Source organism: Impatiens glandulifera, chromosome 2, assembly GCF_907164915.1.
Source record: "Impatiens glandulifera chromosome 2, dImpGla2.1, whole genome shotgun sequence".
NCBI lineage: Eukaryota > Viridiplantae > Streptophyta > Magnoliopsida > Ericales > Balsaminaceae > Impatiens > Impatiens glandulifera.
The window spans coordinates 8,848,659-8,862,881 of record NC_061863.1 but is presented as its reverse complement, the minus strand read 5'-3'; the positions used below and the strand labels follow the sequence as shown (position 1 = coordinate 8,862,881).

The window sequence follows — 14,223 nt, the reverse complement described above, 5'->3', positions numbered from 1 at the left end:
AAAGATGAATAATGGAGGTATCAATAACGAGAAGTAACAAGATTAAAAATTCATATAAATCCTTTTATATTTTTTAAATTATATATAGATTACCACAAAAGCAAAGAATGAAAGAAAATAAAATTAATTTAATTTGGTTGAAAGTGGGTTGGTCATATATGGTTGAGAACATCATTTTTAAGACTCATCTCTAAGTTTGAATTTTGAAAGGATCAAAGTACATATACATAACAAGGTACATAATACATGCATGTTAATTAAATTGGGGCTAATAAGAGTTGGTTTGACTGCCCGAAATATCTTTAAAATATTTTGAAATTTGAAATTCACCTTTAAACTATATATGAAATCCTGTATAACTCCAAATATGTTACATTTTGAAATTATCCCTTTTAGAAGAAAAAAAATAAGAAACAGAAAGTTTGAATTCGATGAAAGTTTTTCTGAAAATAAGTTATTTGATACGATATCTTGTTTTTGTTGATAATTGTAAAAAAAAGATTGATTGATTCTTTTTATTTGATATGAAAATATGATTAAAATAGATGAAAATTTAGTTGCTATTCAACTTTTTCATCTAGCATTTTATATTGTACTTTTGACCATTTTACCCTTATCATTATTTTCTAGTTTTTTCTATTATTAAAACTATTATTTTCATAAATACATGAATAGGGATTAATTATTGTATTCATCTCAATTTTAAATTCTTTTTAATAAACACAAAAATTTATAATTACGATATATTATCAATTTTGATTTAATTAATAATTTGAGGATTAAGAAAAACATTTAGTTGATATTTAAATTCCCACAATAAAAAATCAGTATTTTTTTTAATTACAATGAAAATATATAAAATATATAATGGAATAGTGGTCGCAACAATAGCGGAGTTAAGGTCGAGGCTGCCTAGTTTGTGGAGCACCCACTGCCTCTCATCTTACAGATGGCGGTAAAGACGCTTTTAGACACTTGCTAAGCCAACTAAAGGTCTCTAATTCGGTGTTCGCATCAAGCAAAGTAAACACTTATATAGTAAATCTTATTGAGTTGGTGCATTTTTTGATTTTTTTTAAGAATGCTGGGTTCCATTTCTTATTTGGATTGCGATTAATCTCCGTAGGTTAAGCATAGTCCGCAAACATACTTAACTGTTTAACTAGGCGAACGAAACTTGTCGTCTAACGATCGAACCCAAGACTTTAGGGAGACTAGACTCTATAAATATATATCCACATTTGTAGTGACTCTATTGAATGAGTCATCCAATACAACACACAGATCATTTTCGATTTTGGGAGAGGATATAAATGGTCATCTAGTTCCTGCAGGTATTGCAACTAGAGAAAGAGAGTAGGGATGTCTAAATAGTTAAGATCACTTATGAAAACCTTAGAGAGACGGTTAAGATTTGGTTCCTCCAAATCTGACATGTTTGAAACGATCTATACAAAGTGCAAGAAGATAATAGCAACACATATTTATAGTGCATCACTCAAAATGAGCTACGTCCACTTCAGTCGTCACCTAATTTTACCATGAATAAAAATAAATACAGAGTTTTGTCTCACACTATTTATATCTCTAGAGTTATGTCTCGATCTCTCTTAACCATAACATATGTATATGGTAAACATTTAAATAATAAAACCTAAATAACTATTGGTCAGGCTCAAGTCTAAACTCAAACCCAATAAACTCTAATTAACTTTTTAGAGTTTATTATAAGTATAGGTAGAAGTGTTCAATATTTGGTTTAAACCGAATATCTAACCGAATTTAAATTTCATTTGCTGTTTTCGAATCGAATTTCAAACAAATTCGAATTCAAATATGGTTTTCAAATAGTTTTCGAGTTGGTATTTCAACTCAAAAACCAAACCAAATTCATTTTTTATTATTTATTTTATTATATATAATATATAATAATTTATTATATATAATATATAACAATTTCTCTCTCTAAACCTAATTTCTTAATCGTTCACCTCATTTATATTCTCTAAACCAATTCCTAAGCAGCCTCTCTCATCTCTATTCTCTTAACCTAATTCTTCAACCGTCACCTCCCTCATCTTTATTCTCTTAACCTAATCCCTCAACCGCCACCTCCCTCATCTTTATTCTCTTAACCTAATCCCCCAACCGCCACCTCCCACACATATATTCTCTTAACCTAATCCTTCAGTCACCTCCTCTCTCCTCTCTATTTTCTTAACCTAATCCTACAACTGTCACCTCCCTCTTTCAATTTTATTATCATATGAAAGAGTCTCCAACTATCCACCTCTTGTCTAATAGTCCACCTCAGAAATGAGACTATTGATCTAATCTCTTCATCTCCTCCCTTGGGAGCTTCTTCTTTTTCAAGACTCTTAAGTCTTGATCTATCTTTGTCGTTCAACATATATTTTGAATTCAAGACCTATCTACGTCATTCAACATCTATGTATGTCGTTCAACATCTTAATTCAAATTTTATTTTTAATTAATATAATTTGAATTCAAGATTTAGCAATAAAAGAAAAAGAAAATTGAATTTGGTTCAAATTCGAATTCAGTTCGGTTTTATTAGAATTTATTTGAATTCGGTTTTTGAATTGGCTACAAAAATAATTCGAAGAAACCGAACTAAGGAACTCGAATAACCCGAAAACTGAACTGATGAGCACCCTAAGTGTATGCTCCATAACTCAATAATCTTCCACTTTAAGACTAACTTCATATTCTCTCAATTAGTAGCGACTCTTCATCTGGTGTCTTAACGAAGAAGACCAACTAAAGTTGTACACACCTTTAGTTTCTCATTTGTCACAACTTTCGTCAGCATATCATTTAGATTCTCACTCTTAGGAATCTTCTCAAAAGCTAACACTCCATCTTCTAAAACTTATCTAATGAAATAATAACGAACTTGTATATGTTTTATCTTACCATGATAAACTGGATTTTTTTCTAAATAAATGACACATTAATTGTCGCATCACAATAAACTTTTCTCGTAGTCTTGACCCAATTCTCAAAAAAATAGGTTGCAGCCACATCATTTCCTTAACAACCTTTTTTACATCAACATATTGCTTCACAACTAAAAATAAAAACAATCTTATGCAATTTTGAATATTAACTAATTGCAGTACCTCTGAGAGTATAGATGTACCATGTTGTGCTCTTCTTACTATCAACATCACCACCATTGTCAACATCAATATATCATTCCAAACACATGTTAGACTTTTGAAATACAAAGAAAAACTCATACTTCCTCTTAAGTATCATAATATCCACTTTACTATTTCTCAATGTTATCTACATGCGTTACTCATAAATATGCTAATAACTCCCACTACATGTGCATCTTATCTTTTCATCATAGACCCTCACTTAACTAATTCATCAGATTTTATTGCTTCCTCGTAGTATTTATGTTTTTCTATATTTGTCAACAAGATATAGTTCAAAGATGGAGACCACCTCTCGACTGATTTTCGATTCATTGACGATTTTCTCAATTGTAAATCTGGTGTTGGATGATTTACCTTTAGGGCCATGTTCTCAACAATTTATTCTTCAACAACACTTTAGTCTTCTTCGAGAATCGGTATATATTCAGCTGAAAAATCTCTCAAATCTACCGTACTAGTCTCTTCCAATTTAGAATCACCATTTATCTTTCCAATACAATCTTTGTAACGAACCTGTTCATTGAAGATAAGGTTCTTGCTATGAATGATCTTCCGATTTTGATTATCCCAAAAACAATAACTAAATTCGATATTGCCATAACCAATGAAAAACACTTATTAGACTTTGGATCAAGCTTATTTATATCACATTCATTAATATGAACATATGATAAACAACTAAATACTTTCAAATAAGAAATATTTACTTTTTTATTACTCTAGACCTCTTCTAGAATTCTAAATTCAAGAGGAATATAGGATCCTCTGTTTATCAAGTAAGCAACATTGTTGATAACTTCTGCCCAAAAAGTTTTAGGTAGTCCGACGTGCAATCTAATGCTTCTAGCACGCTCGTTCAATGTTCGATTCATCTGTTCATCTACTTCATTCTCTTGAGGCGTTCAAAGAACAATCTTCACTATACTGATCTTATTCACAGTATAATGCTCTCTAAAATCAAATTGATGTACTCACCTTCGTTGTCAGATATCAAACATTTAACATTTTGATTGTTTCATTTTCAACCAAAGTCTTCCACTTTTTGAAAATAACAAATACTTCAGGCTTGTGTTGCTTCATAAAGTAAATTCATACATTTTTTGTCGAATCATCTATAAACGTCACGTAATACTGTGATCCGTCAATAGAAGAAACGAATGTAGGTCACCAGACATTAGTGTGTACCGACTCTAACCTTTCTTTCTTGACCTCCTTCCTAATATTTAAGAAACTCACACGTTTTATTTTCTAATAATATAGTTTTCACATAACCGATGCTCAATAGACTTCAGTTATGAAATCTCACCATTCTTCAAAAGAATTGTCATTCCTTTTCACTTATATGGCCTAACTTGCAATGATATAACTCGACGCTCTTCAAGTCATCAACAATAACAACAACAACAATTGTTTCAACATTTAGGGCAGACCTTTTGAACGTTTCACCAAAATCAATTTTACGAACCTTTTTAGTAATAACGATCTCTAACTTCAATAAATTTCAATTTAAAAAGTTATTAATTGTTACCCTCATAAGTTCCTAGTTATTTAGTAGAGATATTAACAAAATTAGGACACAAAAGATAGTAATTGATTCACAATTATATTAAATTCGTTCAAATGAGTAGTGATAAAAGTATCATTAACCATTCTTAAATTGAAGAGTATTTTTATTAAATGTATATTGTTGTTACTTTATGATTTTAATAAATATAATAAATATAATCAATATAATATATTGGAGATATAATATATCTGTAAAATATTATCAGAATATGATAAATTGCGATAAAATCGATATTATATTATATTATATTAGTTTCCCTATAAGTTTAATTTAATGTCTATATAAGAGACATGACCTATGTAATTGAGAGATCATCCAATACAATCTCCTTATATATTCTTACATGGTATCAGAACCAAAATTTTATCCTTGAGCACAAAATATAGTCTTCCGCTTCCTCCATCAATGGTTACTTTAAGTCATTGATGGAGGGCTCAAATAAAACTCTACTACCTCTCTCCATTTCTTTTTCTTCCTCCTCCTTTTCGCTATTCTCCTTTGCGTCGTCCACTACCTCATTTTTTTTGCCGTTCGGTTCATCATTTCCTATGTCTTTTTCAAACCCTAACCTAATATCATTCGCTTCCGCTAGTTCCTTTGGTTTGGAGCAAGTGGTGCCCCTGCCTTTGGATTTAGAACAACTGGTGCATCGACTTTAACCGTTTTCACACCTTCCTTTGGAACATCTGGTGTCTCAGCTTCAGCCGCTTCCACACCTTCCTTTGGATTTGGTACAACTGGAGCTTCTGCTCATTTCAGATCTGGATTAACCAAAATAACGACTTCCACAACCTCCACTCCTTCATTAGGATTTGGATCAACCGTCGTTAGTTCTTCGCCATATCCTCTTTTTGGGATGACAACTAGTGCATCGTTGTCTCCTTTCGGATCATTTGCGATCTTAGTAGTACTTAGATCTTCATCTGCTGCTACTATGACTGGGACACCTTCTTTGCCTTAGGCTGCTACACCATCATTGTTTGGGGTTTCTTTAGGTTCTTTTTGAAGATGTTCGATCTAATCTCAGCATACATCGTTCACCTTCTTCGATTGTTGGGTTGTAATAAGTATAATAAATATAATATATTGGAGATATAATATAAAGATAATATATCTGTAAGATATTATCATAATATGATAAAAGAAAAAACTCACTTAGACGTATGTACTTGTACAACTAGCTCACTTAGACGTATGTACTAATAAAAGGTCATTTAAACGTACGTACTATAAAAAATTGGCTAGTAAAGCATAGTTAATTTTTATTTTTTAAGTTATATATTTATTAATTAAATATTAATATATTTTCTCTCTCCTTCTTTTTCATTAATAAATGAACCCTCTATTTTTATCTTTTTTATAAATGTTTTATTATTTATATATGAATATTTATTATTTATTATTTTATATACAGTATATGAATATTCATCATTAATTATTTTAACTTTATATTTTTTTTATATTTTTTTCTAATATTAACATTGATTATTAATTATTTTAAAATTGTTTGATCTCAATGATCGAATATAACAATGACTTATAAGTTTAACAATAAAAATATTTCTAACACAAAAATAAATAAATTAATAATCAAGAATTGGATAATAATAACAAGTCATTCATTAAATACCAAAAGAGTAATAATCAATGTTCCTTACTATTACTATAAGTTATGAAAAAAATTAAATAAAAAATTATTAATTTTACTTTTGTTTATATTAAAATAAATAAGAAAAAAATCATTCAAAAAAATATTACAGTAAAACATAAAATTCATAAATAAGTTACTAAATTTTTTTCAAAATTAAAATTTAAGAATGATGAGAAATAAAAATTGATAAGAAAAAGGAAGATTAAATAAAAAAAGAAAAACTAATATAGAAAAAATTTAAGAATGAAATAAATTACCTAATTTAATTAATGAAAAAGAATGAGAGAGAAAATATATTAATATTTAATGAATAAATATATAAATTTAAAAATAAAAAATAACTATATGGTTATCAAAAGAGGCTAAATGAACCAATTTTTATTAGTACGTATGTTTAAATAATCTTTTATTAGTACATATGTCTAAGTGAGCTAGTTGTACAAATACATACGCCTAAATGAGCTTTATTCCTATGATAAATTGTAATAATATCGATATTATATTATATTAGTTTTCTTATAAGTTTAGTTTAATGTTTATATAAGAGACATGCCTATGTAATTGATAGATCATCCAATACAATCTCCTTCTATATTCTTACAGGTTTCTCATACATATCAAAGAGATCTTTCATCAGACCCATGATGGTCTCTTCTTTGTTACGTTGTGAGCAATAGTCTTGGCTAGCGTCAATCAGACAACTCTCAAAATATGTTTGTTACGTTGTTTTCATCTAGTTTTATCCATATTCTATGGTTTCTCACTCAAAGGAACATGAAACTTTTTTCTATAGAGGTAATATTCAATATGCATCCTCCAAAATGCACAATATGTTTCATCGAATCTTCTAATGCCATGTCATATACTGCTATGGTCTGTCATCATTTCAAATGTTCCGATATAGTCCAACAACTCTAATAGTAGTTGTTAAGATTTGGATGCCCTAAATATAACCTACTTGAAACGATATATACAAATCATAAGAAGATAATAACACAAGAAGACACAGATTTAAAGTGGTTAAGTCAAAATGAGCTACGTTCACTTTAGCCGCCAACTGATTTCACAGTGAAAAAGAAGTAATACAAAGTTTTGTCTCACACTATTTATCACTCTAGAATTATGTCTTAATCTGTAAAACTTTTAACCATAACATATTTATAGGATAAACATTCAAGTAATAAAACCTAAATAACTATTGGTTAATCCCAATCTCAAACTCAAACACAAATCCCATAAACTTTAATTAACTTCTTAGAGCTTATTATAAGTGTAGACTCCATAACTCAACAAAGACGGGAGTGGAGATTCACTTGGACTGTGGCGTCGTTGTCCCTTTTCACTTAAGCTCTAATCCCCGAGAAAGAGAGAGAATGTGAGATAATGGAGGAGGAAGAGTTTGATGGTCCTTTACGCACATTTGATAGCACAAAGAATGAATGATTGATCGGATGATTAGAGAAGAAAACTTCATTCGAGGAGGGACTAATTAAGAATCTACTATCTCAAGAATCGGTGAGGGAATGAATGATCATCGGTAGAAGTGAGTATATCTTAGATTGACCTAAACTCAAACCCTAACCCAAATTAATTAAATTTAATTATTTTATTTCTTATCACTAGTCTCCAAAATCCAGGCTCTTCCTCTTCTAGTATATTATCATTTAATATCCCCACTGAAAAATGGAAATAAATCGGGACCAAACTCTAATGGGGACAAAATAAAAAATTTAAAACTGATTAATAAGTATAGAGACAATAGTTACACATATCTCTAGTACCAGTTTGGTTATAAAAATAAGGCCTTGTTGATTCATTCCACCTATTATTTTATAAATTAATTTATTAATTAAAATATCAAAATATTTTAAACGAATCAAAAAGATGTTAGACTGATAAAAAAAAAACCTTCATTAAACTATGAATCTCGCAAGAAAGGAAAAATAGATTTCAGCAATAAGAAGATTTACATGTGATTTTGTTTATTCCTTTTGTTATGAACTTAAAATGTCTTATATATATATAATTGTAGAACTAACAATTAAAAAGTAAGAAATTCCATTCTTACTAAATTGTTGATGCAAAAGAGAAAGTATCATCCACCATTTTGCATAAAGACACATCTCATCTTAAAGAAGAAGTAAACGTAGCAAGAAAGACAGTTGCATTGTTTGTTTCTCAAGTGTTCTTTTTCAAAAGAAAATTAATAAGTTTCTCAAGAAGATACCCTACTGAGAATGTTTATAATTACATATCTCGATATGATCCAACATAAACTGAGAATGTTGCGTTGATCATATATGGTTAAAGGGTTTCATTGAAGATCGGCTACAATCATACCCGTGATCTTTGTTCTTTATTCTAAACCCAATAGAAAATAGAATATTTAAAAATAATTAGAATGAAAGTGTTAAGCATTTGAACATGTGCCCACATATATGATGTCGTTATTCATTCTTCCCAAGAGTATGACAGTGAAAATAAAGAAAATAATGTGTAAATTTTTATGGGGATCATCTAACTCATCGTTTTGTCATTTAGTTAGTTGGGATAAAGTTTTTAAAGATCAAGAAGGTTTGGATATTTTAGATCTTATTTCTTTTAATAAGACTCTTCAATTAAAATGGTGCTATAGATTTGCAACAGAGCTGAATAGTCTTTAGGCATTGATGATTAAATGGAAGTATGGTTACGATTTGTTTGGTTGGTTCACAAAATGTCTATATCCAGTGGGGTGTAGCATTTTGAGGGGAATTTATTTTATGTGGAATTTTTTTCATGAGCAATCTAGATTCATTTTGAGGGATGGTTCTTCAATTAGTTTTTTGGGATGACAGTTGGTGTAGTGTCAAAAGTTTAACTACGACGTATCATGAGCTTGCTTCCATTGATATATGTAGAAATGTCATAGTTAATGACATGTTTATTGATATATGTAGAAATGTCATAGTTAAAGACATGTTTGATCCTCGATCTAGTGGTTTCGCTAGCCGAATTAGATATAGAAGAAGATTAAATATTATGGAGAGTTTGTCTCATAATAGAATTTTACTTTTGGTAGGACGCAAACAAATGTCCCCGTCTGAACAAAATGTTATGCGTTAGAAAGACATGGATAGTTTTCATGTGGGACATTGTTACAAGTTGTTCTCTAAGATGAGTTCATATAATTTTTGTTAGAAAAAACTTCAGGAGTGAAAGATTTTATCCAAGATCTCGTTATTTGAATGTAGCGTTATTTACGGTGGAAATCTTATTGATGATATGTGCATAAAAAAAATGTTGATTATGGTTAGTCGTTGTCGTATGTGTCACGATAGAGTTGAATTAGTAACTCATTTATTTGTGTATTGTCGAGTGGTGACTAATATCTGGAGTCTTTTGTGCAGTATCATTGAGATTAATTTAGTGATGCCCGAGTCTTTGGGTAGTTGTTGGGAAATTTAGATTGATATGGCTAATATGGCTGACCTACATACTTAAGTTACCATCCTAATTATTTTTTGGTAAACTATCTGATTGGAGAGAAATCGTCAAATTTTTATTTTTATTTTTTACTTTTTAATTTTATTTATTTTCTCTTCCGGTCATGTTTTTGTCGTTGTGCTCAAACGATTTTCTCTTCCGTCATTTTTAATATATATGAACCTTAATAAAAACATTTTAACATGCTCCAGGGTTGCTTCATTCCTTTACTACAAATTATTCTATTTAAACTTTATTTGTGTCTTTATATTCTAAAGCCATACATGGTTCCGATTTTATTCCAAGTATGATATAACATATATAATTGAATACTTTAAATCAACCCTATCTCCAAAGTTTGCTTCATTCCTTTCCTATAGAATATTCTATGTAACTCTATTTAAGTATATATATCATTATTTCATTCGAAGTTATAATAAGATCAGTCTTCCTTCAGCAACATTTCATTTGAAACACTGTTGATTCGTTCGTTTGTATAGTCCACGTTACAAAATTCTTAGAAGCTAAATACGGTACTATTACGACTACTAATCTTTTGTGCTATATCTTTTGAAGCATGTTAGCTAGGTTTAATTACTAGTTGATAACCATGTTTGTTTTGTTACTATAGATTTTCATACTACTTTCATTTTCATTAATTAAAACATCTATAAAATCACGATCTCAATACACTAGGTTGGATGGAAAATAAAACCCATCAAATAACCTCGACTTCAACCTACCTGCCTAATCTCAAGTCCTTAAATCTCATTTCGAATGCAAAAACAATACAAATAAAATAAAATAGAAAAATCATAAAATACTCCTGGCCTAGACCATATATAGCAAGGTCTCCAAACTACAATTAAGATTGTCTCAATCATGGGGTACTAAGACAACCTTAATGGATTTTGAGGCACAACCATAATAATAAAATCACAATCCGTTTGCTAAATAATCTTGAAAATCACAAATAATAAAAGGTCATATAAAAGAAAGTTTTGTATTGATAAAGATAATTAGGATAAGAATTCTATTAATACACAAATTTCGATAAATAAATAATTTAAACAATCAAGACATGTTATATTGGTATCTCAATTTAAATGTATTACTCTAATTAAACACAAATGTTATATAAATATACACTCATATTGACCATGTAAATAGGTAAGAATCTCAAGAAAGCTTGATCCTTAATGAGTCCCAAAACAGTGGCAAACACGATTGAAGAGGAGATAAAAATGTTACCCAATTTGGATTTGGAATATTTTCAATATCTCCACTTCTATCGAGTTCCTGATGACCATAAGAGAGGATACGAAGAATCTTTTTCCCCGCGTTTGGTCTCCATAGGGCAGTTGCATCATGGGAAACCGCATCTACAACACATGGAATCATATAAATTGAGATTCTTGGATAGCTATATTAAAAGGATGGGATGTGATTTCTCTTTAGAAGCTCTCACCACTTTCGCAATGAAGTGGATAAACTGCAAATTGCCTGAAGACGGGAGAAATATCAGCAACGATGAGTTTGTTAAAATGATGCTTCTCGATGGGGCTGTCGTAGTTGAAGTTCTCTTGATAAGAAGCGATATTCGATCCATAGGGATGAACAAAAGCCTACTGGTCGTTATGAACCTAACAAATGGGATAGAAGAAGACTTAAAGCACGATATGCTGTTGTTGGAGAATCAACTCCCTCTTAGATTTATTGAATATTTGCTCAGTTTCCTTTCGGAACCTATTACAATTTACAAACTCCTTTTGGACAACTTCAACTTTGGTTTTGCTCCCATAATGGCCTCATCTAATTCATTTTCAACTGACTTTGGATGTCTTAGTTTTGTTGAACTCCTCAGAAGAATGATCACAGGAATAGATAAAAAAATACAATGTCATGGGGATTATATACAAATTTGTTGCGCAACTCAACTACTAGAAGCAGGAGTCAAATTCAAAGGGGTTAAGGGTCATCATTTCATAAAAGACATAAAATTCTCCAATGGAGAACTATTGATGCCTCCATTTATTATAAACAATCATACCGAAACTTTATTAAGAAACATAATTGCTTATGAGAAATGCAGCAAGAGAAATGAGTACATATGCAGTTATGTGATGCTCTTGCATAGCCTTTTAGACACGGTTAAGGATGTCGATCTTCTTGTCGAAGAAGGAATCATTGTCAACCATTTCGGACGTAATGAAAAAGTCCTTGAACTATTTAACAGTTTTTACACCGTCAAACTAGAAAAGTATAGGAGTGATGATTTTTATTTCCATGAGCTTTGCAATGCTTTGAACACGTATAGCAAAAGCATTTGGCACCAATGGAAGGCAAAAATATCCAAGTGGAAGATCATCCTTATGCGCGACTATTTTAGCAACCCATGGACTGTCATTTCGGTTATTGGAGCAATCATCTTGCTACTCCTAACTATCGCTCAAACCATATGCTCCATCCTCTCATTGTAAGTTCTAAAACCTTTTTTTTCCAATGTATTAGTTGAAGTGTAATGAGTATTGTTTTTACCGTCGCTAAAGATAGTAAAGACGGTTGTTAGCCGTTACTTAGTGTTTACTATTGCTTCCAAAGCCTTGATAAATACTTATCCAAATTACATTTTCTTAGGTCAGATCGCAAATAAAAGCGTCGTTAGTTCTCGTTGCTGTTGCCCCTTTTACACTGATTAAGATAACTTTTCTCACTCACGTTTAGAGGCAATTATCACCATATCGAAGATTTCACCATCGCAACAAGTATGGAATACGGTTGTTTTTTCTTTAATTTGTTTAATTGTGTTGATCACTTGGTGTTCATCATGTTGTTTCTTTGTGTTTGTTGTTAGGTTGCTTATTTTTTATCTCACTTATTGTAATCTTAATTATGTTTCTAGATCTATAAATAAATGGTTGTGATGAGAAAAAAAAATTAGCTATAATCATGGCTTCTTAGTATGTTTTATATTTTGATAATCAATACAATAAAATAAAACAACTTAAAATTGAAATTGAGGTTATAAATAATGATCGTTCCATTAGTTTTCCTACAATAAAAAATATAAATATATATATATATATAACAAGTAGTCCACATAACCAAAAAAATGAACTTATTGTTGGTGTTTCTTCCCATTGCGGGCGGGTTTTAAATTCCGGGTAAGCGGGTCAGGATTTTCTTTTATGAAAACGGGTTAGAGTATAAATACTTTTTTTTGGGTATTTTTCTCAAAACAGAGCAAGGTTGAGAGAGAGTGAATTATAGATCTAGGGTTTTCTGGTTTTATTCTTCTTCTTGTTCTTTGGCTGATCCAGAGAGAGAGATTGGGGGAGCTTTTGATTGTGGAGTAGTTCAATCATTCCTAGTGTAATCACTTCTTTCATTTGAGAGCAGAGCATGTAAGTTTCTACTATTGACATTTGTTTGATTTAGTGAAACTTATCACTCCCGTGGACGTAGGTCGATTTTGACCGAACCACGTATATTGTGTTGTCGTTTATTGCTTTGTGCTATTTCAGTTCTTGGTAAATCTGTTGTTCGTCATAGACGATTTGAAACTGATTTGTTACAGGTTTGATTTCTAAGAAGATCCATAGTTTTGCTGTTGCAAAAACCAACAGTGGTATCAGAGCAGTATTGATTGGTTATCTGTTTTAACATTGGAGCAGAGTGTTCTGCTGGTTATTTGACGAAATTCAAAGAGGAGATCAACTGGTTTCTTTGTTGGGGTTTTTGTCATTTGTTAAGGCAGTAATCATGGGGAAATCTAGACCTGATATGGTGAGTCTGAATGGTACAAACTACAGGCAATGGAAACTGATGATTAGTGATCTGTTAGTTTCAGATGATTTGAATGAAGCAATTGAAAATGAGGGTGTTAGACCTGAGACTACAAAAGAGGTTGATTGGAAAAAAACAGATAGAAAGGCCTGCAACTTTATTTGTTCATGGGTTGGTGTAAATGTTGTGCACCATGTTGAGAACGAGACTACGGCGTATGGTGTGTGGAGCAAACTTGAAGCTCTCTATGCTGGGAGGTCAGCAGGGAATAAAGCAGCACTGGTACGAAAGCTGGTGAATCTGAAGTATATTGATAATAAATCAATTTCTGAGGACTTGAATGAATTTCAAAATATTTTGAATCAGCTGAGTAGTATGAAGATAAACTTTGATGATGAGGTGCAAGCACTTTTAGTCCTTGGATCTTTGCCTGCAAGTTGGGAGACACTTATTATCACTCTCAGCAACTCAACACCAAATGGTAAAGTCAACATGGAATTTGTCACCAGTTCCTTACTTGATGAGGAGAATCGAAAGGTGGATAAACCCTCTAAGTCTGATATGTT

At 30.9% G+C, this 14,223-nt stretch overlaps 1 protein-coding gene across 1 annotated transcript; it reads left to right on the top strand.

Moving 5' to 3' along the window:
- Positions 1–11,111: 11,111 nt before the first annotated feature.
- LOC124928072 (UPF0481 protein At3g47200-like) lies at positions 11,112–12,351 on the top strand. Its single transcript, XM_047468604.1, has one exon. The coding sequence runs from the start codon at positions 11,116–11,118 to the stop codon at positions 12,349–12,351; it is 1,236 nt and encodes a 411-aa protein (XP_047324560.1). The 5' UTR covers positions 11,112–11,115.
- Positions 12,352–14,223: the final 1,872 nt, after the last annotated feature.